Raw genomic sequence first — 27,213 nt, 5'->3', positions numbered from 1 at the left:
CCTGACCCGGACATCCTACCAAGGTATCCGGGTCAGGGAGGGCACCAACCAATCGGTGGTGGGGCGCGCCCAGGAGGGCACGCCCCACCACCGAGGGGCACGAAGGGAGGGGGCGATCGCCGCGCCGCCATGCGGGCGGGGGGGCCAAGAGCCCCCCCTTTTCAGATGTGGTGGCCTCCTGATGAGAGACCTGGCACTTATTTCTTTTACAAATGAAGCACTTCTCTGGTTTGGTGTTGGGGATATTACTCGAGCACTCTTACCCTGACTTCCAAGTGGCTACATAACCGGGTCACACATAGGCTACTAAAGTGGTCATGTCTGACTTTTGTAGTAAATTGTACAGTGTATTGTGTTCCTGACTCATTTGAATGCTGTTGTAATGCTAAATATTGTCATCAAAATAGTTGCTGAGGTTGATATGCTTTTTTAAAAGCAACTCTTCTTGTTTGCAGAAGAATGTCTTCCAAGCAAGCCCCATCTCCATTTGCCTGTACAACTGATGGGGAAGAAACGATGACCCAGGACCTGGCATCACGAGATGGCGAGGAAGGCAATGACCAGCACATGTCCTCGCACCTGCACCCTCTAATGCACAACAAACCTCACTCCGAGGAGCTATCTACCCTCGTCACCACCCTCCAATCCGACGTTGACTGGGACAGTATGATTTCCACCCAGCATAGAATGGTGAGCCAAGCGCACAGTGCGGAAAATACCCTTATTGTTAATGCCTTGTGGAAATGTCCTTTGGGGCATTGCTGCAAATGAACTACTGTAAATGTGGCCTTATGATATTCAACGTATTCCAAGCTACCCTTTGGGGCAGGTAGCATCCAACAAACATGCAGTTTCATTGGCGACCTCTGACACCTCCTCGCAGCTACACTGTCAGGAACAAAGAGGGGGAGCATATTTTATATAAACATTGGGTAGAGTGTACCACAAGTGAATAAAACCCTTTTGTTTGAGGCACCAACGCTGCCTCTCAGGGTGCTTTGGAGGAATGGAAAATATATCTGTGATACTGATTTCTTAGAAAGAAACAAGAACAATAGGAAGAGAAAGAAAGAAGAGCAGGAGAAAAAAATGAAAAAAGATGAAGGGACAAATAAAAATGGTTTGAAAGGAAAAGGGTATCAATCAAGACAGAAAGGAAGTGAAATTAAAAGAAAACAAAGAAAGGACGAAATAATAAAACAGAAGGAAAGAAAGGGAAAGATGGAAAGAAGCACATAAGGAAAGGAGCAAGAAAAAAAGTGTAAAAGTGAATTAGTCAAAGAAATTAGACAAAAAGAAGTACCTTTTTATGAACTCGAGATCATGCGATTGGGCCATAGTAGACTGTTGTCATGTTTTTATATTTAGATATAAGGATTCCGACAGTAAAGGCTAGTATGTGTGTAAGGGTAATCTAATTACCGAAATTATGATAGGGGAGCACACGGCTAAGCGCAATCTGTTGTATGACAAAGGCATGCATGGTTGAACCACATGTGGCTCTACTACGCCACCCGAACTACAAATACGTCTCAACAATGCATCCCTTTACCATACATGCCTATTCCACACATGCCTTTACCACGCAATGTCGTGGTAAAGGAATGTTTGGTAAAGTTCACGCCCCTATCCCTCCACCCTGAGTCCTAAAATCCTGGCCCCTGCCCTAAAACCGACCACTCCCAGCCGTAAAAACGACCCCCACCTGTTAAACCTTAAACTAACCTGACTCTCCCTGCTTTAAAAACTGCCCCTTGCCCTGAACACGGTCCCTCCCCTCTGCGCTGAGCCTTAAAATGCTGCCCCTTCTTAAAACCTACCTGAACCCCTAAGCCTTGAGCCCTAAAAAAAACCTGCCCCCGCCCCTGCCCTGGAAACTGCCCCTTCCGCCCAAGCACTAAAACTTTGCGCTCTACCTTAAAACCTAGCCGACCCCAGTTTCCGCCCTAAAATCGTCCCTCTCACTTAAAACCTACCCCCTTCGCCCCCTCGCCCTTCACCCTAAAACGGTCCCAACCCTTAAAACTAACAGGCCGACACCCTCAGCCCCAGCCCAACTTACTTCGTCGCGTCCCCATCCTTCACGCAGGTCCTACTTTCCGGTTCCTCTCCCACCAGCCTGCAGCTAGAGCGACGGCTTCCTGGTTCAGGCATATCCGTGGTTAAGGCAAGCAGTTTTCAGCGGGCTTGTAGTTGCGTTAAAAAGTCAATTTCCCAGCGCAATCTAACTTGATGCTCTAACTGATGCCCATGTCAGTAAGGACCTGAAGGATAGACTTTAGATCTGGAGTGAGGGAAGCGGATCTCCTTTGTATCGCAGCAGCTTCCCACTGCTGCTCCATTGTCCATCCAAGTCAAAATGAAATTGAACCAAAATGGGGCCTGGCCTGCTTGGTGGTGCTCGGCTCGTGGTGCTTTGTCGGCACACCAGTCTTGCTTCTCCAGGCGGTTTCGGGACTTTTGACAGAAACACGCCACAGCTATGCAATTCTTGGATCCTTACACTGCTGCTCATAGCTTGGCAGCAACTTGAATCGCTGCCCTAAAGGTTTGGACCTGATGTCAAATTAGATCTATCTAGCAGTTTCGATTAACATCATTGCATTTCTTTAAATGTTTGTTTAAGAAGCTACATTCAACTTCCAGAAGGCCTTTGCTCAGAACGGATGTGGGCATGAGACCTGCGGGAGAAGCAATCACCTTCCATTACTGTAGGAACAGGCATTTAACTGCACGTGCATGCGGAGATCTGAGAATTGGCCTAGCCTTGACATTCAGCTCTAGCGTTCACTCCACAAAAGTGTGCATAACGTTTACTGTAATGGAGTAGTCTACCGTAGTGCCTCAGAAGTCTGTTATTCATAGATTCATTCATTGGGTGCATAGACCCCGCTATAATCCGAAGGCCATAGGTGAATATCCCTACAGGACCTAACTTTAAGCCTCTTTGGAGCTCTGCAGAATGCTAGCAATCGAGCACCTAGAGCACTACCGCCTGTTCGCAGCGCTATGTAAATGCGTTAATTATTTGTCAAGTAATTCAGATTATGTAATAAAGTGCAATGCTCAACGTGTACTTTAGGATTTCAGTTGTAACATTGAGTGTTGAACTAACGATCTGATTTCAGCTCGTACTCTACTGTAAGCACACTTTACACAGCTACAGAGGATACAATGCATGCTATTTGTTTAATAATTAATCTACAAGGTACACTGCCACAAGTAGCATCATGAAGCTACAGAATCATCGGGGGAAAGAGACAATGGATAGAAAAAACAACAGAACAGCCAGGGGGTGGAACTCCACATGGCATAAAAATCAACACGATTTCAGGACTTTCCTAGTCTTACCGGATTAGATGCAAATCCAAAGGAAGCCCATTCAGAGGCGAGGACCCAGCACTGAAAGGGCGTTCCTTTGCCAGGGAAACTGAAAAACTGCTTAGCTATTGGGCACCTATGTAAACCCAGTCTTAGATCTTAAACTTTTCAAAACAAGTTAGTGGATTCAGGCCTCACCTCAGAATGCTTAAGGCTTCTTGATGGCCATCTGTGCTATAGTAATATTACACACTGCACCACAGATTTTAAAGATTCAACTTCAAAAGTAAGGGTGGGCGGAGTTTGCAGATTTGCACTATGTGGAATTCCGTGGAGTTGCATAAAAACTCAGTGGAACTCCGTAGAGTTCCCCTCCACCCTAGCAAAAAGCCACCATTCTGCAGGAGTTCAGAAATGGATTGGAGATGCTGCCTTCCAGCCTGACACAGCTCTTATTTAGGCAAATCAAGGTTGAAATGGCAAATATCACCGAACTCACTTTCCTGCTCCCAGTTTGCTAAAGAATCTGAGTGACTGCCGCGTTACCGTCCAGTATTTCAGAGGCATTTCACACCTTTCATTTAATTTCTCAAGAGCCTATTAAGGATAATCTGCTTCGCTTTTGATGTGAGCTGGTATTTTGAATTAGGCGCCTTGATGCCCATTGGGCTAAGTTCGCGCAGGATAAGACGCCTTTCATTCATTTCATGGGTTCCATTTTCTGTGGTCCCTGATCGCATCCATCCCATCCCCGGCCTCAGCTGCATCCTGGCAGTGCTCGCCTCTCATAGCTCCCTGAGCAGCACTGCCTTCCCCTCCAGACCCAGAAGTGGAGGAGGTTTGGCAGCTCGGCCTCCTCCAGCTGGCAGTGGACATGCTCAAGAGACGCCATGGTCCTTGGAGAATGGGTGACGACAACAGGGCCTGGGCAGGTCCTGGCCTTGGTTGGGCAGCACTCATCATCATCATGGACTGGTGCCAGGGCCTGAGTGGGGCCTGGCCTCGGTCGGGCAATGTTTATCATCATGGGCTGGCATCTGGCTGCGGAACTCCGCTTCGCTCCGTGAGAAGCGGAGGTTTTTTTTTACCCAAACTCCGCGTTCCAAGCGGAAACGGAGTAAAAAATCTTTGCACGCTCGGCCAACGTAGCAGAGCTCACTGTCCATACTTAATCAAAAGCAGCTTAGAGCAGTAATGAGCAAATCACAGACACAGAAATACCTGCCTGCAGCTGAGAAGTGGACAAAAGCAGAGTAAATCACTTACTGAGAAATACTCATTAGTCAAGCACACCACACTGCACTGAACAAGAGGTTTCTTCATAAAGAACATACATAGGAGCCAAACCCACATTAAACTTGCAAAGGGCAGGAGAAGCAAGGAACGCTTATTGTGTCATGGATTTTGGAAACAACCGCTTTTAAATAGTAGAATCACACAGCTTGTGCGTCTGCAACCAAAATGTTGACTGCAGAGATCAGCAGAAGTGCTTCTCTCAGGTGTAGAGCGCGGTGTTCTTCATTATGGATTATGATTGAGCTGTTCACTTTATCTCGAGGTAGAATTTAGCTCATCTCAGTGATCGAACAGCAAACATTAGTTTTAGAGCTATCCTACTGGCCTAACATCTCCAAGGATTGTTTGAAGATGTCACCAAACAGATATTTAGAGTTCACTCAGATGCATCTTCTTTCCCTTTCTCTCTACTGAGAGGCATTGGCATCATATGTGATTCTGCACTGCACAGGTACTTTGTCATCTAGTATGAAGTAATGTGCCCAGTCTTTTCCATCTTTGATTATATCTTAGTTTTTCTTATTTATATTTTCAGAATGATTATTCCTCTTCAAAGGACGCATCAGTGATAGTCATCTATGCTGAATTGAGGATCACTCCTTGTATACAACACCAGAGACCTTCTTTCAGTAGTCATTGTCTGCAAAGTATGATCTGTGAAAAGCCCATCTAGATTGTCATGCAACAATTCCACAAGAGACACTCAAATTTTACTTTTTCAAATTCAAGAGGGTAAGGCTGCCATGACAACTGGCATGTTGTTATCAGGCTGTAATGTCTAGCACCTCTTAAATGGCCAGGTGTACAGAGCACTTTTGTGGTCACAAAGGGCCCGATTCATAGTTTGCGACCACAACAATTCTTTATGTATCAAACAAAACCATTTTCAATTCAGGAACAGGTTTTCAAATCTCAGAATGGGTTAGAAGAGTATAACAAATCTCTATTTGGAAAGGGCATGTTGAGAGTTCCCATTTTCCAAATAGTTATTTGCTATTGCTATGTTTGGCAGCTGAAATTTGGTTGCAAAATATTGAAAATTTACTGATAGTCCACAAAGGATGGTAGGCCATTCGCAAAATGGAACGGATTCCCTTGGCATCCCTCCTTCTTTGTGAATGCAAAACAAAGATTGTTGGGGACTAGGCAGAAGTCCAAGGGATGGCTGTGCTCTCTCAAATAAACTTTTAAACAGTTTCAAACTTTGAACCTGATTTAGATTTCGGCGGATGGGTTACATCATCACAACGGTGACAGACATCCCATCTGCCAAAATATATATCCCATTATATCCTAAAGTATTTATATTTCGGCGGATAAAATATCTTTCATCCTTGTGATGGAGGAACCCGTTCACCCTAATCTAAATCAGGCCCTTTGTTTTTAAACACAGCCCCGGTTTTTATGAAAAAAGTAGGCTACATAAAACAGTGCATATATATATTTAAGAAGTGACAGACATTGTGGTCTGCATCAATTTACCATTCCAGTGATGGCTACTAATCATAGTAAGTCGCACGTTGTGACCTAACTCATGAATAGGGATTTTGTACATTGAATTGTGACCCAGTATGATTCAGAACTTTGTGAACAGACCTATTGGTAAAACGTTGGCTCACAAAATTCCACATTGGTCACAAAAATACTGCAACACATATTTTGCGTCCAGTGTTTCGCACATCTGGCTGAAAGTTCATAAAAGAGAAACCGTTGCATAGCGTGTGCCCGATGGAAGTAATACTTTGCCCTTGCCTTGCTAGGCATACAATGCAGGCCCAATGAGGTCATCTGATTATTTCCTCTATCCGGAGGAAAATGTGCTCACCTCTCATTTTTCCAACACCCATTCGTGATTGATGATTTAAGTGGCTCATATATCTGGATCTTAATCATATGCAACTGTGCAGAATACATAATGGTCTATCATTCAACATGGAAGCGGAACAGAATGCAGCAGTGATACACAAAGCTGACCATAGTTCTATATATGTGCTTGTCAATGTGTTACAGTTTCAGCATTGAATCACCACAACCAGGTTAATGTTTATATGTTACTTTTGATTTTCAATCACAGGGTATGATCCGCATATGCGTAGATTAATGAATTAGCGACTTCATGCATCTCTTATATATCTATATATATATATATATATATATATATATATATATATATATATATATATATATATATATATACATCCACACATAAGTGTACATATATTTACCAAAATAAACAAAGATTAAACATAAATTATAGTTAAGAAAACTTTATTAGAGCTTGGAAGGACCAGAAAGTAGCTGCAAAAGTTACTGACAGATGTTCAGACCTCAGTAATAGTTGGAAAACTTTTCTTGGAGTATTATTGGATTCTTTACAGTCTTTGAAAGGCCCAACTATGTCAGCAGAGAGACATACATGCTGTAATTGCAAAGACTGATAAATATATCTTTGCTTGTGAGAGGAAAGTACAAAGCTTCACAACCTCAACCTGCCTTTTCTTGCGAGATGTTGTGAAGGGAATTCTGACACTGATTGGATGACAGCTTGGCAAGCCCTCTCTCTGAGTAATAAAATAGTACTTTGTTTTACTATACTGTTATCTACATGTTTAAGGGCTTGCTACCACCGGTTTCCTGTTTACTGTGTACACTATGGGCTTCATTATGATGGTGATGAAATTGCCACCAACAGGACGTCAGTGGTGATGTAACCACCGACCGCCCTTCGGTCCAACCACCTCATTACAATGCTGGCGGTCAAACCGTATGTAGTTGGGGGACAGACCGCCGTCTCCAACAGGATCTCAGATCCCGATGGGGTGGTGGTCCAAATCCCGAATGGAGGCAGCACTGTGCCAGACACCCCCATTAGGATTATGATATCTCTTTCAGACAGCCTGTTCATGGCAGGAACACCCCCATGTGCAGTTTTTCAGAAAAGGCCTTTGGGGGCCCCAAACAGGGCCGGATCCCCCCGTGGGCCACTGTGAAGTGGCCCTAAGGACACTTAGTACCCCCACTCACATCCATGCACCGTGCAAGGTACATGGTCCATGTATGTGCAGGAAGTGCATCTATTCACGGCGGCTTGTGATGCAGCCCTTTTCCTCGGCCACTGCACAAGTCGCCATGAAAATGAGTGCTTTGCAGCCCGGTGGTCACATCCTATTTGGGCGGTCTGACCGCCTCCTATAATAATAAGGCCCTAAAAACATGAACAAGCTAGTTGTTGTAGAGTATTTCCTATTACAATCTGCCTTTCACTAAAAATATTCACCAGAGAACATTATTTTAGGAGTCTCCCATTTCATGAACTCTTTATCATGCTCATAATATTATTATTATATATAGCGCACACTCATCTGAGATTCGTCACTGCGCTCTACCCACCGTGGCCAACATCTTGTCTGCATATTGCAAAATGCCTGGAGTTCGAACTGCTTACAGCCAGCCAAGCCTAGCTCAAATCCACTCAACAAAAATACTCCAGGAGGAATTCACAAACCAGACAGAAAATCATAATTGATGTGGTGCATATAGCATCCGATAATACATTTCTCTTTCCCATTTTTCCAGTAGCATCAACTAACGTGTGAGATGTTTCCAATATACAGTGTAACATTACATGGAAAATCCAATAATATTGTTGTATAATATAATGATTTCAATCATGAGAACAGAACAAATGCATTCATCACCACAAAATCAGAGCTTTCCCACGGCATGGAATTGAGACCAAAATCTGCCTGGGAAAGTTGTACAAACCAACCACACACTGAAGGAGGCTGCAAATAGATTGGAACTATAGGGGCTTTCGTGGCTGAGTCATGGCAGCCCATTTGGATCCGAAAGAGGAAAATGACAGAGTAGAAGGCTGCCAGTCTGACCATGGCTTTTGGAGTGAAAACTGATTTTTCTGTAAAGGTACCCAAACAGGACACAGTGAGAAAAACTAGGGTGGGAGCAGATAAGTCACAACTGCCAAATAGCACTTCTTCACAATTATGGTAAGGTTCAATAATGTTCTCAAAATCATTTTTAAAATGTTATTCATGTAATTCTCAACATGAATATACTTTGGGTTCCAAAATATCCTAGTGGCTCCAAAAAGATAGCCAGGAAGTATAATTTAAGAAGGACCTGTTTACGAGTTTGGCTGTGCAGGAGTGGGGTGGCATTCCATCGCCCTGCTCCTGCATTGCCAAACTTGATCGCCAGCCGCCTGCCAGATTACGAGTTTCCTCATTGTCTGATGGGTGGTCCTTTGACGTTCCACTGGCGAGGCTTTTAAAAAAGGCACCGCCATGAGAATGCCAAAGCAAATTCCTCCACAGCATAACAGTCCATGCCATGCAGGAACAGGGCGGGCATGCAGACAGGGGGGCATACCATGAGCCACCCTGCATTCATCCCCAGGCCTGAGGCAACAGGGGGCCCTGTAGGGCCGCCTTAGTTTCCTCACCTAAGTAGTTTCATGGCATGAACATCACAATGAGACCACTGGCAGAGAACTCGTAATATGCACGGTGGGGCCTCAGCTGCCCTGCTGAATATATTGGGGAATTACACCGCTGTGCCACCACCAGGGATCACAGATCCCTGGCGGTTGAGGCGGTGCCATGGAGGTCTGACTGCTGCAGTTACAATACAGCAGTCGTACCACTGGTGTGGCAGTCCTCGACCACCACCGCAGCTCCACAACGGGTTCGGCAGTCCGACGGACGACCAAACTGGTAATCAGGCCTGAAGTCCTACCTACATTTGAGGCCTAATAATGCAATTCTTATGTGTCAATTTCCTCTTCATCCTGTTTCCATCACTTCTATCACTTCAGCTCTCTGTCATATATTTTAGCCCATCTGAGCACACCACGTTATTAACAGACATGTCACACCAAGAGGAAGACTGACATGCATCACCATTGGAGTGCAGAGTTAGTATTTAATTCTGTGATAGGTGATAGTGGGTTGGGTGTGTGACTGAACATCAAGGCGTATACTGCTTCACTATGCATGTGTTCTACAATAATCTGCTCCGCATTTAAAATATGTATTTTTCTTTTGCTTACTCTTATTCTCTTGCCATCCTTCATATTTGAACCCTTCCTCAGGCTTCTTCAAAATACTGCAGCCCCTCATTCTGCTTGGCTTTGTCTCCTATGAGCCCCATGCTATCCAAGTACCCTTTGACAAGCAAAGTTCAAGTCACTCTAGGTGAACATTCAATGCTATCTGAAATTGAAGATACATAGGTTGTCATTTGGAGTTTGGTGTAATGTGAGCACCGCTCTACCACTGTAAATGGGTGGAATTCATGCCCTGCCAAAATTGCAGTTCACCCTCTCTATTTTGAGTCAAGGAAGATCAGGGTTTCTGATAGTGGAGCCTTTGCAGGATTCAGCGTGAAACACAATTGACCTGCCACGGGGCCTTCTGGTCATCGTGGCAATCATCTCGCCATATTTAGGGTGGGACATATAAAGCATGGTGATCCTGGGCAGAGAACGTATGCTGTAGCCCATGCATGAAGGGAGAAAGAATCCTTCCCATCAGTCATCGACTTTTTGTGTCCCAAAATTAAACACCCATTTTGGGAGTTTTTCCTTGAAAAATAAAAAGACTTTGCCAAGCAGATGTATGAAACACTGGACTAGGCTTCACCACTGCTTTCAAGAGACGTACCAGCGATGGCTCCATTAAAGGCAGAGAGATCCCTGCCGGCCAGGCGGGATCTCTAAGTATGGCAGCCAGCCTTTTGCTGAAAAGGCATAACTGATGGCCTCTGCTCTGTGTCTGACCAAAATAATGAATCAAAAATATTGTGGGCAGCAAGAATAATTGGCAGAATATCATAATGGGAAATATTTTGTTGGACGTAATACTGATGGAAAGGAAGAATGTTTTTTTTAAGGTGTTAAATGCCATTTTAAAAATAATTGTGCATAATATCATTATATTTAATATAGTTGGATGCAATATTGTTTTTAATAAGTTTGAAATATAATTATTATTTATTCTAGTATTATAAGTTATTAGTATTATAATAATAGTTGTGTTGAATTTATTATAGTATAGTTAGTAAGTTTCTATAGTAGAATATTTTTTTTATTTTAATAAAAAATTGTTAATTTAGTAGAAGAGAGAGAGGAGTTAGCCTAACGGCTAGGTCGGTCGACCTCAAATCTGGGGAACTGGGTTAGAGTCTCGGCAATGACGCTGAACATCCTCTGATTCTGATTCTTGTAAAAGCGCCATGATACCCGATTCGGGTCAAGTTTGCGCTATATAAAACTCCGTAAAATAAAAAAATAGAAGGGTGCTGGGTTTGTATAGGATTAGGATAGAAAGTCTTTTTCAAATGTCAATTATTGCTTTTAATATTATTAATTTTGACATAGTTTAATGTTTTAATTGATAACTAATTATGTAAATTAATAAATTGAGTAATTATGTTTTATTACGTGTTAATTGGTTGATCAGGATATTTAATTATTAAATTATGTTAATTAATTCTCTATTGTTTTGCTTTTAGTTGTTCTGTTCCATAAGTAACCTAATTTTAATATTTGTTTCTTTTTATAGTATGTTTATTAATTTTAATTGTTTGTTGTATAGGATAGTTGGAGGAAAGTGATTTATTTTCAAATATGTGCACTATTTCTAATTAAAATGTGTTATTTTATTTATAATATAGAATTTCTATCCTTAAAATGTAATTTTATTTATCTTATATTTATTGCATATTGTTTTAAATATATATATATATATATATATATATATACATATATATATATATATATATATATATATATATATATATATATATATATATATATATATATATATATATATATATATATATATATTTTTGGTTGGTATGTAAATGTTTTACTGAAAACATTTAGGATTGTTATTGGTGAATCAGGCCTTTCTAACGTTAATTTGTTTTCCTAATGTTGCTTGGATAGGATTGGATTTGGAATAGCAAATCTGACTCCTACAGTAACACTTTCCCTAATATTGCTTATTTAGGATTTTTTTCCTTTGATTATTTTTTTAAATACTTTTTAACTATTTAAAAAATTGCATCATTTGTACGTTTCTGGGAATATATCATTATTTTAAGTTGCTTTTTATATCATTGTCCAATCGTTTTTGTGTGTGTGTATATATATATATATAAATACATATGTGTATATATATATATATATATATATATATATATATATATATATATATATATATATACACACACACACACACAAACACACACATGTATATATGTGTGTCCTTAATTTTCTTAGTACTTTTAATGTGATTTATTTTTATTAGCTCTTGATGTTTCATTTTTTAAGTATGTTTTTATTGTTATAATTTTTTCAAATATTATTTTAATTATTTATTATTTAGAAATGTCATTTTTAAATGTAATGAAATATAATAGCAGGTTTTTTTTACTATAATCTGGTTTACATAATTTTGTTTCAATAATTTTGAATCTAAAACACATTTTGGTTCCCAATATTTTTTCACAATATTTGTGTATTGCAGTGATATTGTTCTCAATATCATGTCATATAACCCCTCTGCTGACATGGGGGTCTGGCAGCCTGGCCACCAGATTACAAATCACCCCCATAGTCTATATTTTTTGGGGTGCAGGAACATGGAACTAAACTATAGAATGTTTAAGGAGGCAACCTTTTGCCACAACTGATTCAGCATCTGCACCCTTTGGTGGATTTGTGAGTGTCTCTTTATAAAGCACAACTTCCAAGCTACATTCTGGCTTATCATGGTAAAGAATGCATTGGCTGCACATGTTGATAAACTCTCACTCCCTTTTCATAACAAGAATTGCTTGCCTCAAGGGACTTTGTCTATTCATCATGTCTACAAGCCAACATACTTTGTTAAAACTCCCACACTATAGTTCTTCCCAGCAGTGATCTTAGAGGGTGTAATAAAGGGATTTAAAGAAATGGGAAGTGCTGCTGCCAATGAACACCCCAACTTGGGGGCCCATTTCTTTCGATGTATCCCATAATTTGTAACAAGTGGGTAGCAAGAGCTGCCTGGCTTACAGTGAGATTATCATATCAGCAGCCAGATTTTAATACAAGCAGCACAATGGCCTGGGTGTGGGCCAGCCCTCTGTGTCGGCGAGCACAGAATTCAAGCCTATCGCTTCCAGTTCCCCTCCGTGGCTCTGAAGCACAGGAAACAATATCACGGCCTCCGCCGTTACTAGGAGGACTCCTTTGATTTTTTTTCTGGCGGATATGGAGGGCAAGGACAAAGCAAACATATAAATCTCAGCAAACTCTGAATAATATGATTGCAGAACATGACCCAGCTGACACTCAGCCTGACTGAAAATACTTCACCACTAATTGCTGCACAGCTGGAACATTAAAGTTGAGCGTGGCCATTTGTTGTGTTTCCTTGGATGCTTGCCGCACCAGTCACGGGTTCAGTAGGGGCATGTGGGTTGATTTTTCCTGCTGTGTCTCTCTTTGTGATGTTAATCACCATGCAAGAGATTTGATTCCCGCCTCCGTTCTTTGGAATGCCATAGCCAACAATCCATATAATAAGTTCTAATAGTGAAGCAGGTGTATTCTTGTCCTCAACATTGCAAATCTTCTCCTTCACGCTGAGGTACATCAAACACCTGTGAAGGGGTGCTGCTGCCACCACCATTAGGTGATGCCCAGTTTAGAACACCATAGTCCTTTTACTATTGCTGTAGTTTCGTGGCAGGGTCCATACCAAGGTCCATCCGCTGTCCGCTCTGCATCTGAAATGGTACCGGAAATGTGAACAGCACTCACCTACTTAATGGCTTATAGCTGGTGGGCAGAACCAGCATCAGAAATCCACCAACCAAGAATGTTAGTACCTCTGTGACTTCCAAAGTGATTTTAGATCTTGATTCCAGACGATTTAACTTGCTTTTTGTTTTTATTTGGCTCGATTTACTTCATCATCACATCTCGTTATCAAACCATTGTACGCATGAAAGTCGACTGTTGATGGAAATGTCTGTTGTTATCGATCTATGCCTTAGGCACTGTCATTCAATAGATTCAACATTTAGGATGTATTTCCACTTAGTGCACCGGGTGATTGAATGGCTGGATAAATTCATTTGAGTGTTCTTGTGGCGAACAGAATTGCGCCTGTTGTGTCTTTCTTTCTGAGATTAGCCGGCAGGAAAGCAATATGATTCTAGACCTATCCTCATCCTATGGAATGTCATTGCCAGCTACAGCCACACGAGTTGTGTCACTAATGTGGTGGCACTACTAGCAATAGGTGGACCATGTCAGAGGACTCCCACTGCTTATGCATATAGATGGCATTTCTCAGCACTACACCACTTGCCACTCAAGGAGATGGCTTCTGTGCAAAACCTTATTATTTTACTAATTAAGCACTGCACTTAACTGTATATGTTTGAACTAAAATTCATGTATTTAATTTTTTTCAAAATCATCGTTTTTATTATTACTCTTTTTGATGAGTTGGATTGAAAATACTCCTCGCTTGCGTGCATTTTACATTAAAAACTGTTAAAATATGAAAAAATACACTCACTTTTGGAATGCTTGGGGTACTAATGACAGCATTCTCTTTAACATGACATGCAAAACATAGAAACTTGCACCTTCTTTTTTCCTCCAATTTCGCCTTCTCCGATTCACCCCAGAAACATCTGCACCAGTGCATACAGAATAATAAAGCCTGTGTTTGAACCTATCCCTGATACAGACAATATTTCCATTCTACAAATATAGTCCAACATCAGTTTGCTGCATGTTTTGTCACCGCCTTAGGAACTTTTTGTAAACAATACTGTGAAGAAGCAAAAAAAGTTTCACAGAAGATCCGTAAAAATCACTTGAATAACTAGTGCACTCTGATCCAGTGACTTAACAATAGCCCCTTCAACCCCATTGATGCAGGGGTCCCAGAGCACCAAGGGGTACCCTCCGGCAATGTGCATGGGCAGCGGGCCCCTTGTCTAAGAGCTGCTGTGTCCTGAGACTGGAAGGCCCCTTCATGTACTTTGCCGGGGCCCCCCTCAAGTTTAGTTATGCCACTGCTCTGATCACAAATATATGTATACTAAAAACAACATTTCAATGAAAACTATGACCGAACCATAAAAAACACACCGGAGTTAGACAATGTGTAAGATCAATACATATTTTTATATTTGAAGGCCAGGCTCTTTATCCAACTCCCGTTGTATGCAGCCAAGGGAATTAGACAGTTTCACAGAGGTTGGGTGTACTAGATCATGGAAAAACTTTAGGAAATAATTGAAAGATTTAGGGACTTATTACGATCTCGGTCGGAAAGCCGACCAAGATCGCCGGTTTCAATTCCAACTGTCAGATTACAATACAGCCGGTTGGAATTAAAACTGTCTGGTCATTTTGGCTGGATTCCGATGGACTCAAGGAGTCCGTGTGCCAGTCGGAAGCCGGCCCGTAATCCACATGGATGGTGTTTTACTCTGTCCGAATTACGATGCACAGTTTCCAACAGGCATTCCATGCTGGGCTTTCTGACATGGAAAGCCTCTCAGAAAGTTTGTTTGGGGGGCCCTAGCAGTGCCCCCTTCTGTTTTGGTACAAAAGGGGGTGGTGATGGACGGAACATCTGAATCAATCAAACACTCACACCCAGTCAAAAGAACTGGGTTTAATCCATCACCGTTCTTTAGCCCACTCTGCCACCCCAGTTCAGACATGGCTATATGCAAATCAGTCTGACCCTGTGCCTCATGGGAACAGTCCAGCCCGAACTGCCAAGCCATGTCTTCCCTGGACCGGAAACAAGCTTCCGAGGACTGGTTTCTGGCATTCCAGCTGTCTTCAGCCCGGCTTGCTTGAATCCAGTGACAAAGTGAGCAAGGGACTCACGTCTGAGCATACCCTGCCCTTCCGTTTTGGGGCTTCTGGATGGGGACTGAGGGGGCACCTCTATTGATCACTGCACCTTGTGGCAGGTAACCTGAGGTGCCTGCCATGGGGTGCAGGAATTACCACAATCTCCCATTTCTCTATGAGAGCTTGTGTTATCGGCGGTTTATGGCTGTAACACAAGCTCCCATAGAGAAATGGGAGTGTGCGACCACACCATGTGTGTTCACATCCTAATACCGGTGTCGGGACCGCTAACCGGAGATCGGTTGGTCCAGAGACCGCAAGGGTGTCGGGCGGAAATAAGTCCGCCTGACATCGTAACCAAGCCCATAGTGTTAATGTATAGTTATGAGTTAAAATGGGAAACCATTGAATTTAATGGTTAGCCCTGCAATCTATCACTTGCAAAACAGTCATGAACACCATAACTAACATCTGAAATGCAGTGCTTATGGGCTCATATAATTTATACCAATATATAGCAATACCTAAAAGCAACACATCTTAAAGCACAGCACATACTCTAAGTGATAAAAACTACTAAATTCGTAGTTGTCTCATTGATAGTGGTAATGGTAACGTAAGAAGATATCTGAGCTTTAAGATCATTTATGACGTGTAATTATATCAAGAGAGGAGTCATGAGAATTACATTTCGTGTGTGATTTTTGGTTTGCATGGCTGTTTTGCAAATTATGGATCTTAGAATTAATCATAACTGGCAAAATAAGCGTTTTTTTTGTTTTGTTTTGTGTTTTTAACTATAATATATATATATATATATATATATATATATATATATATATATATACATATATATATATATATATATATATATATACATATATATATATATATATATATATATATACATATATATATATACACACACACACACACACATATATATAAATATATATATATATATATATATATATATATATATATATATATATATATATATATATATATATATATATATATATATATATATATATATATATATATATATATATATATATATAGATAGAGAGAGAGAGAGAGAGAGAGAGAGAGAGAGAGAGAGAGAGAGAGAAATCGAGTGGCATTCTGTAATGTTTGCACATGGCCCTACATTCTCCTTGTACAATGCCTGAACACTGTCTCAAGCCGAGGCAGATGTGTCAGCATACTAACCGGATCTCTTAAGAGTTTATCTGTTTTCTCCTTGACGAAGAAGGAATCGGGCTTGCATGCTGATTAACGCACTCCAGTCATTATGGCTTGATTATGTGGGCTGCATATTGAGCACCTGCCAAAAGATAAAACCCGGCCTTCTCCATCTGCGCCAGGCCTCTTTGCAGCTTCCCTTACACCTCGTGGGTTTTTAGCGGGTAGTGCGTCAGTACCTGTGCGGCCAAGAACACGCGAGGTCTAGGCGCACAGACGCCCCGCGCCTGCCCCCCTGACCACTCCATTCTGAGGCAGAGCGGATCAGGTGACTCGGACATGACTGTAACCTGAACCGTGTAATGTACAACTGACACTCACTCCCAGCTTACAACATTCCCGCATGTTTGGAAGGATTATCTGTTCTGGGACCCAGCCAGGGCTCCTCTTCCCTCCACTGACAGTTCCAGGGATACCTTGAAGAGTAATAAAATGGTTCGTATTCGGTGTGATACCAGTCACAGGTCTTCTGCAAACAAACTCTTCACGCTTTCCAGCATCACCACATCTTAAGAGATCTGTGCCTGTGATCCAAACACACTTGAGCCCCTTGGCACATTCGCCTAAGACAGTGCTGTTGTGTGACGGTTGTAAGCAAAGGCGTCATATTTGCTTTTCTCTACTCTACCTCTGTAAATTGTATTTCTCCACTCTCATCTCCCGGCTTAAGGTACATTCTGTACCCCTCACCTCTGTATATATGTTTATTTGTGTTCCTAGTTTGTTCATAATGTATTACAATCGTACCTTGTATTTATTTACTGTTGTATTTTGTCTTAATATTTCACTCACTCCTAGCTTAGACCCATCAGTGTGTTATGCCTTTAATATACATTTGTTATCAGAAGGGCTCCGATTCTGTTAGGCCTCCAACACGTCACACAAAAGTTAAAATTACCAAAACATGAAAGTCATATCACTGGAAAGACAAATTCTGTCAAGACCCTATTTGTTCTCAGAAGTGCATAATGGTTGCTCTCAGGGCATGGGAATGGGAACATGATATTCCCTGGATATGAGGTACCATTTCTGTTAAAACTGCAAGCAACCGGGACAATTCCACTTCTTTTCCTACCTATGTCCATTGGCTGAGTCTCTAGCTCCCTTCAAACAAACTCAGGCGATTGATGGCACCACAGCGATGATACAGAGAGAGTATCTAGGCTAAGGAAGATGACACCACAGCAATGCCACAGAAAGGGCATCTAGGCTAAGGAAGATGGCACAGCAGCTATGATACAGAGAGAGTATCTAGGCTAAGGAAGAAGGCACCACAGCAAAGACACAGAGAGGGTATCTAGGCTAAGGAAGATGACACCGCAGCAATGCCACAGAGAGGGTATCTAGGCTAAGGAAGATGACACCGCAGCGATGATACAGAGAGGGTATCTAGGCTAAGGAAGATGGCACCACAACAATGACACAGAGAGGGTATCTAGGCTAAGGAAGATGGCACCGCAGCGATGATACAGAGAGAGTATATAGGCTAAGGAAGATGGCACCACAGCAATGACCCCGAGAGGGTACCTAGGCTAAGGAAGAAGACACCACTTAAATAATACAAAAATTATATCTAGGCTAAGGAATATGACGCCCCTGCAATAATACAAGACGATAGCCTTTACTAAAGAAAACGGCACCACAGCAATGATACAGCAGGAGATACTTGGCTAAGGAAGATGGCACCCCAGCAATGACACAGAGAGGGTATATAAGCTAAGTAAGAAGGCACCACTTAACCCCTTCCACGCAGGGCTAATTCACCTGCGGTGCGGGGGGGGGGGGCGCGCGGCGCCGCAGTGCTCGTGACGAGCCCAGCTCTACATGCTACACAGTGGAGCTGTGCTCATGACGAGCTAAGCTCATCATGACTCCGCCCACTCCTGTAGGACGTCCGCACAGGCGGGGAATTAGCCCCGCTTGGGCCCTCCGAATGCCATTATGAGGAGCTCAGCTCGTTATGAGCACAGATCCACTGTGCCTCATGACGAGCTGAGCGCGCCATAAGCACGCAAGGGGTTAAATAATACAACATTTATATCTAGGCTAAGGAAGATGACACCCCAGCAATAATACAATGCAATAGCCTATACTAAGGAAGACAACACTACAGCAATGATACAGCAAGAGTTACTTGGCTAAGGAAGATGACACTACAGCAATAACACAAGCTGATATCTAGGCTAAAAAAGATGGCACCACATTGATGATACAGAGAGAGTGTCTAGGTTAAGGAACAAAGCACCACAGCAGTAATACAAAGATAGTATCTAGGCTCATTTTACATGCTTGATTTTAATATGACACTTTGCACCACAGTTTTTGCTGAGTCTATGACCTGTAGAATAGAGCAGCAGTAAAGAAACAACCACCATTTTGCCCAGATATCCTTGCTGTACTACTAAATGTCCATGGGCTCTTATTTCTCATGTGCCTTACTTCACTTGGTAAAAATAGTAAGACATGAACACTGCCAAGGTAGAGCCGTCGACAGAGATGGACGCGTGTGACATCACTGAGAGCGCAGCAGGACTAGACTGAAATTGCAGCTGATTGTTGAGTATTCTTTATTTCAGTTAACTCTATCAGAAATAAATGGCACACACGTAAAAATATATGAGCCACGATATGAGCTCGACAACTTAATTTAAGCATTTATAATTCTAGATCACTCACCATTAAGATTGGATCTGGATTCAAGGAATGGGTCACAGCAGCTCAGCTAGAGTGAATGCAGAAGAACACATTTGTTGAGTGGTACTCATGGGTGAGACCTGTGATAAAACATTGACTATAGTTTTTGACAGAAAGCTATCCTACATGTTGTACCCATCCCCAACTCGCCCATATCAAGAGCCTTTTATATTTAATTCAAATAGCATGAAAAGGGAGTGAGAGTGTCCAGCGCAACAAAAAGGGTGATTGGTTTATCTTGCTCCTTTGTACGTTTGCTCCTGGCCTGTCCGTCACTATTTGTGACTCAGGGGCATATTAGCAAGGGCATTATCGCCACTTTAGCTGCACTTTTTGTCGATAAAGCGGCGATTTTTCTATTGCCCAATTACCAAGCTGTCACTAACAGCAGTTAGCGACAGCTTCCAGGTGCTAGCGACCGGTTTGGGGCCCGCTATGTCAGCAACATTTTTTCGCTAATGACATGCAAAGTGGGCGTACTCAAACTGGTAGCGACTGAAAGCAGTCGCTAACACACCTATCGCCTATTAGCAATACCCAAGACGCAATAAAAAATCGTGCGCTAACTGTGATTAGCACCAGGATTTTACACCTGGTAAAAACCTGACTTAGCCATAATCGTCAATGGGAGGTCGATTCTATGGCTAAGTCCCCACTTGCCTATTAGCGAGATTTTCCTTAGCGATAGGATTTATATTACTGGAAATCTCACGTTACAGATGAGATCCCCCGCTATCGCTGGATTTTTTATCGCTGTGGGGACAAACGTTGGTAATACTGCATTATCTCCGCAATAAAATCCAGTGATAGGAGGCGATAAGAAAATTTCCCCTAAGCACGGTTTGCGATAATTTTCACAAGTTGTTGCTAATATGCCCCTTAGTGTCACAGCAGGCAGGAGGGAGAGATGCTTTAAGCATTCTGTTCCCAATGACAACATGTGGTCTGCAGTGAGTACCACTGTAGCAATCTGTCTCATTTTTTTTCTGCCCCTCATTGTCTTGTCTCTCATTTTCTCTAACTACCTTGTCCTGTTTCTTTGCCTCCATTTTCATCTACATCTCCATTTTTCTCTTTCCCACTTTCTTTTTCTCACTTCCTCTGTTTGCAGGGGATACATCTGCCTTCTGCTGGGCCTCCGATATTTTTCTTCCTGTTTCTCCACTGTGATCTCAGCTAATGATTTACTGCATTTTTTTCCAAAGCTCTGTCTCTTAATGTAAGAATAAGAGTGGTGTACTCTACTTATGAGTGAGGTGCTGAATGCAGGCCCAGATTGCGCAAATATGACATTAAAAGAGTCATGAGGGCAGTTGCCTGACAGTTACCATAAACCACCACAGTGCCTTAAGGTCATTTTATCCAGCCGATGAAACATCCACCAGCAGGCCTGCTAAGCTCAGTTATTGACTGGTCTCTCTTCTGATCATAAGTAGACTTAGAAGAATTTCCAATTAATTTTGGTGTTTTGAAAAATTTTAAAGTGTCTGAAAGATGATGGCACAGACTAACGCTCTATACTTTACAAGTAAACCAATTTTAACATGTATTACTCCCATAAATACTTTATCTGTAAATTAGGGCTAATATTTGCAAAGTTTATTATGAAACATGGCTTGCTCAAGAAATACGTGCAACTTACTCCCAAATAAAGTTTTATGAATAAGTCCTAGGGTTCTTTTTCTCTTGGCTGCATTGACTGCTGTCGGTTGCTTTCTTCATTCCCAGGTATTTTTTGCATAGCTAAGCCTTTTGCATTAGAACAGCTATCAAAGGGTGAGCTAAACAGCATCGCTCAGTGGAGTAACATTAGCCATCGCAGCATCCGCGGTGCTCCAGGCTCCAAGGGTCCCCCTCTGGCACTGGGCACTGGTGGAGGGCCCTTGGCCTGAGTCCTCCTGACTTGGGTTTGGAGCATGGGGGACTTCCTCCATGTATATTGCAAGGAGCGGTTGGGGGGCATCAAGCTTCGTTACGTCACTGCCATATCTGGTTTGACTACTATGAAATTGGAGATCTGGAAATGTTAGCTAGAAAGTGCTCACCATCTGATTTCATTTCCAATCTTTGCTTAACAGAGAATTCTAAACAATTCTCAGGTACCGTACAGAATAAGCTGCTGGAACTTGTGCACCATGAACACTTACCCTGAATAAACCCCCTAAATCCTGACATTCAAGACAGGAAACAACCTTTACAACCAACTTTTACAACGCACTACCATTACAAATAAACTTTTACAACGCAACATCCATTACAACGCATGCATTTACAACGCAACCATTACAACGCATGACACTACAACGCACACCACTACAACGCATGCCATTACAACGCAGTCATTACAACGCATGCCATTACAACGCATAGCATTAAAATACATAGTACCCTTGCACTATCCAACACTTGCCCTACTGTTGCACCCCCTGGAGTTAGAATAGTAATTTTTACCCCTACACTATCCAACACTTACCCTACTGTTGCACCCCCTGGAGTTAGAATAGTAATTTTAACCCCTACACTATCCAACACTTACCCTACTGTTGCACCCCCTGGAGTTAGAATAGTAATGTTTACCCCTACACTATCCAATACTTACCTTACATGCAATGTAATGTTATGCGTTGTAATGGTATGCATTGTAAATGTAGTATGCTTTGTAGTGGAATGCGTTGTAAAGGTAGTTTCAAAGTATTCGTTGTAATGGTATGAGTTGTAATGGTTTGTGTTGTAATGGATGTTGCGGTGTAAAAAATGCGTTGTAAAGGTAGGCGTTGTAAAAGTATGCGTTGTAACGTCATACATCCATTCAAGACATTCTGTTGCTGTAGGTGAGGCAAATTTTTTGTAATCCTTTTTGTCGTCAGTGTAGCTACTTCGTTTGTTCACAACTTATATCTCTAGTCATCTGTAATCGTTTGACCTGAAAATATCTCTGGCCAAAATAATCCCAGCTATCCCGCAATCTAGCGCACATTATGGGGCAAATTTACAAGCCCCTTGCATCACTTTTGCGCCACCCTTGTGTCACTTTTTGCAACGCAGCGGCAGCGCAAACAATGCACCACGTAGCGGCCCATTTACAAAGTGACGTATCTAGGGAGATGCGTCATGTTGTAATGCCCTGCGTCATATTATACCTGCCTCAGGTACAATGGATGCAGGGTGTGCTTTCCAATGCAGGAAAGACTTTTAGAGGTGACTCAGTTCAATCTACAAGATTTCATTGTGCCACTTCTAGGACGCCACTGCGTCAAAACCTTATGCCTGCTTGGAGCAGGTGTAAGGAGTGATGCAGCACAATAAGTATAGGTTCCCCATGCATTGCTGGAGTTGTGTCGTGCTTGCGACACAACTCCAGCAATACGCCAATAGACTTGTCAGAATTTCGGAAGCATCTGGCAATCCTTGCGCCATGGTGCACCATATTTTAAATACGACGCATCCATGGTGGTGTAAGGGTTTTGCACACAGGTGCAGGGAAACTGATGTATCTCTGCTCCGATGCAGAGATGCGTCAGTTTCTTGTAAATCTGCCCCTATATGTTTGATTCATAAAACGTTTTTACACAAGTATTTCCTTCACCTCTAAATTCAGAAGTAGCTCACCTAAGTAGGCAGCAAGGCACTGCCATACATTGGGCCTAATTCACAAAGGACCTTTGCTGTCGTGGGGGGGTCTCCGTACTCGAAACGGAATCTCTGCAATGAGAATTCTCATTGCGGAGATTCTGCCCCGATTGTGGAAGCTCCCCCAGGAGCGGGAATTCCACCACGAGTGCGGAGGCCATTTGTGAATCAGGCCCATTCTGTTTCATAACTTACATTCATAAAGCTCCTGGTGACTTAAGGCATTTGAGAAGAGTCATGGGCGATTAGGCTTGTCAGTTGATTATCATTGCTACTGATACTCTGAATTATTTTTAGGCAACATTAGACAAAGAAGTCTTCAAATCCGCTTCTCCAGATCTGTAGATTAGAATTTAGTTGCTGCTTTTAAATATCTCTCTTTTCAGATTGCCACACTTTGCACGTGTGCTATAGCGCTGAGAAGTTTATTGCCACGATAGCTTTTATAATCCTCATGTAATATGTTTTGGGCATGGGAGAAGGAAGGACTTAGATCAAAGCACCAATGAGTGCTACATTTCTTGTACATCCTGCAGTCAGTTTAATTACATATATTTTTGTATGCATTTCTTACTGACAAGTGACTATTACCATTGAGACATAGATTTGGATCAGATCTTTCTTGGCTCTTCCTTTTTAATTGAAACCGTACGCGAGTGATCAAAGTATGGTGATTTGCATACTTCTCAACATCAAACACAGAAGAACTCTTGGGAGTCTTCGGAAGAAAATACTGGAAACACCCATTGATATCTACATAGGAGAGGGATCGCAGACTCCGGCATCATGAGCAGCAGCGTTTGCCAGACCCAGCATTCAACTCCCATGGCATGTTTCTGAATTAATGTGTTTCTTGGTAATTTCCTGGAATCTGATTGTTCAGATCAGTTATTTTTGATAATTCGCTTTGTAGTAGTGATATCTCCCGATATCACAATTTTAAGGATTAAGGTTGAAACAATGACCTTTTGGTCACTCCTGATTCTTTCTAATTGTCTCTCTTTGGGAAAGGTCAGGAAGGTTGAGAGAGAGAGAGAGAGAAAGAAGGAGCGCAAGAGAGAGAGAGAGAGAGAGAGAGAAAGAGAGCAAGAGAGAGAGAGAGAGAGAGAGAGAGAGAGAGAGAGAGAGCGAGATTGAGAAAGATTAAGATATGAGGTATCTGTGCATTCGTGTGCAGATAAGGCAGAAAGATACATTTTGGGATATATTTAGTAATGTTTCACACACACTGAGTTGCAGGAATCGGGGAGAGCAGAAATGCTTCATATTTACATATATGGAGCATTTCTGCTCTCTCCTTGCACTGGCACACTGTGTGCTGCCTAGCACCAATGCCAGGCCCCCTTTACACCATGGTGCATGGGTGTCTGTGTTATGGGCAGGATTGATTTTGTGAAGGAAGGCTTTGCTTCCTGCACAAAAACAATCCTTGGAGTCATGTTTCTCTTTCTATAAATGATGCAGAATGCAGCACACATGGAAAAAGGAAATAACGAGGAGAGAAAAACAGCTTTTGTCCTTGTTATGCCATCCTTTGACAGGCATACCGATTTGATGCAAGCCCAGGTTAGAACCTTCATTAATCTGGAATTGCTTTAAATCCAAGGGTTAATGCAAAGGAACGCCCAAGCTCCACCCATGGAATGTCTACCAGTTCCTAGTGTAATGTAACGCAGTGCAAGCCATTGCAAGGCAGCATAAATCGCCGATGCGGTTTGGAAGGCCTCCTAACGGCATTTGCTCTGTCCAAATCGGATCGGCAACATGTCTTTCTGACCGAATCGGAAAGGTTTCCGACCAACCGATTACAATGCAAGTTAGGCGTTAGGAATATCCTAATCTGAACCTGGCGGCATTCGGAATGACTGAGCCGTACGGAGCAAACCTGTACGTCTCTATGGGCCGAACGACCGATTACGATGCTGGATTCGGACAGCCTTTCCAAATTATATCATCTGAGTCAAATTATCAGTCAGAATTAGACTTTGGGGGCCATAGAAGGCCCCCCTGCACCCAGAGCCTTTCCAATCGTGCCAGTGGGGGTATCCATGAGTCCCCCTTACCAGCCATGCACAGTGTGGCAGGTCATCGGGGGTGCCTGCCACAGGGTAGCTGATTTTCCTCACCATCCCTTTCTTCAATGGGAGCCTATGCATTCGGTCGGTGCGTAGTCTCCCATTGAAGTCAAGGAGAGTCTGACCGAATCGTGGCTGGAAGCATCCAGATGCATCGTAATCAGTTGTGCTCTCCTGATCCAAGTTGGTCGGCAACCATTCCCAAACTGATTTGGTCGGAATGATTTCCGTACCGCATCGTAATTGGGTCCTTTATGTTTGTACATGCAGTACCACAGAGAGTACAGATTTCTCCTCTTTACCACTTGTGCAACTCCCCCATGTCTCTAACAATAGACGGTTGCTGCTCTGGAATGCACTTGTTTTCGGAACTCGCTCTGCTGGCAGTGCAGTGACAGGATTGAGCAGAAACATCCTTTCTGCATCGTACAACATCTCGAATTGCAACTGGCTTGCATAATTTCCCATATTTCCCAACACCACAAGCTGCATTCAAGATAAATATGTAATCAAGGTTTGATCTAACTACACACAAACATTCTTTGAATTTCAAATTACTTCTCTGCACAACTTTTTTTTTGCAGTATTTCTACTCCAAATACCTGAAAGTAGATGAGGATACTCGTTCTTTTTATTTTCTATCACAGCAAAGAAACTCCACACGAAAAAGTCAATATGTATGAAAATTGCCCTCCATGGCATGACATTTCTAGTTATTAATTAGCAGAAGACAGTGCCTTTCCTATTGATGCAATACATCCAAGGGTGACAGACCTCCTTGAGGTAGGCCAAACTGGAATTATTATCATGAAGATAGATTTCAGAATCAACCTCAATATAATTTTCCCTACACCTCCAGGAAAGATCATAAAGTCTGGCCTTGGGATGCCATTGCTGCATTTTATGAAAGTCCGGAAGTGACCTACCAAAACTGTTCTTACGTTTCCATCAGATCAGAGTCTGTTTCCTTTTTTGTCAGTGTGTGGTCAGTAGAGTAAGTGGAATTGTAGTATTGTTGAGTTGGGGTACCAAAATCCAAGTGTGTACCGCCGCTCTAAATTTGGGTGACAAAGGCATAGTTTGACCAACAAGTGAAGGCATGCAGGCCTTTCCAGGATTTGTATCCTCTTGCTCTTGATGGTCACAAAGTATTTCATGGACTGATTGTGTTGAGCTTGTAACCAAGCCTGGAGTCCTCGCTTGCATCAAAATTCGGGTTTTCTGTTGTATCCAACATGATACAGTTGTGTCTGTTGTATACTGTCTGTGTCTGTGTGATGCATCAAATTACTGCAAAGGAAGATAGAAGGATAAGGGATCCGTTCTTCAAGATCTGGGCAAAATTATCCTCCTAATTTGACAGGGGTTCTGTGATTCCCCTGGAAGTACCTGTAGTTGAGGAGATGAACTGCATTAATGAAAGTGAAAAACTTGTTTGTCTACATATGGGAGTGGCAACCGAGTTCAGGATTCTGCCCCTCTACGCACATTGTGATGATGACAGTACTAAAAACTCTTCATGACTATGGGCAGTATGCGTTAATTTGAATGAATGGCCTTGTTCCATCTTGTTCACAGACATTATGGTGTGCACTCCTTTAAGGTTAAATTGGCTTTCTAGCAGTTTCAGAGTCCCCAAGTTTTAGGCCAAATGTAACAAGCACTGAGATTGAGCAGCACAGAAGTATTAAATGAAATGGGCAATAAAGCCCTTGGGAATGTTTTTTTTAGAAGATTAGTCTTACTTAATGGTGCCCCTAGGGGCATGTTACTGAGTTGTCGGGCATTTATGAATTGGAATACGTCATGGCTGCAAGAGAAATCCCTACACTCAGGGTTGGACTGGGAGCCCAAAGCAGGCCGGGCAATTTTGTTGAACCAGCCCCAGGGGAAATGTGTGTGTGTGTGCATGTGTGAAATACTGCTGCTTTTGTTACTGGGGGAAGATATTGCTGCACCACTGCAAAATCGACCCCAAGTAACAAAAAACAGCACCCACTGCTGCAAAACAGGCTCCCACCCTTCCAGCCTCCCGGAAAAACGCCTTTTGCC

General features: G+C 42.4%; 1 protein-coding gene across 9 annotated transcripts in view; it reads left to right on the top strand.

Annotated features, from left to right (window-relative positions):
* Positions 1 to 27,213, top strand: part of SOX6 (SRY-box transcription factor 6) — a 790,083-nt gene that overhangs the window by 311,418 nt on the left and 451,452 nt on the right. For all 9 annotated transcript variants that reach the window (XM_086956030.1, XM_086956031.1, XM_086956034.1 and 6 more), the window contains one exon: positions 456 to 690. In XM_086956030.1, coding sequence (XP_086812156.1) covers positions 456 to 690 — 235 coding nt within the window. The remainder of the gene's footprint in view (positions 1 to 455; positions 691 to 27,213) is intronic.

This window comes from Lissotriton vulgaris, chromosome 2_1 (assembly GCF_964263255.1).
Source record: "Lissotriton vulgaris chromosome 2_1, aLisVul1.2, whole genome shotgun sequence".
In the NCBI taxonomy this organism is placed as follows: domain Eukaryota; kingdom Metazoa; phylum Chordata; class Amphibia; order Caudata; family Salamandridae; genus Lissotriton; species Lissotriton vulgaris.
The sequence above is the reverse complement of the archived record's forward strand: the minus strand, read 5'-3'. Positions and strand labels throughout refer to the sequence as shown.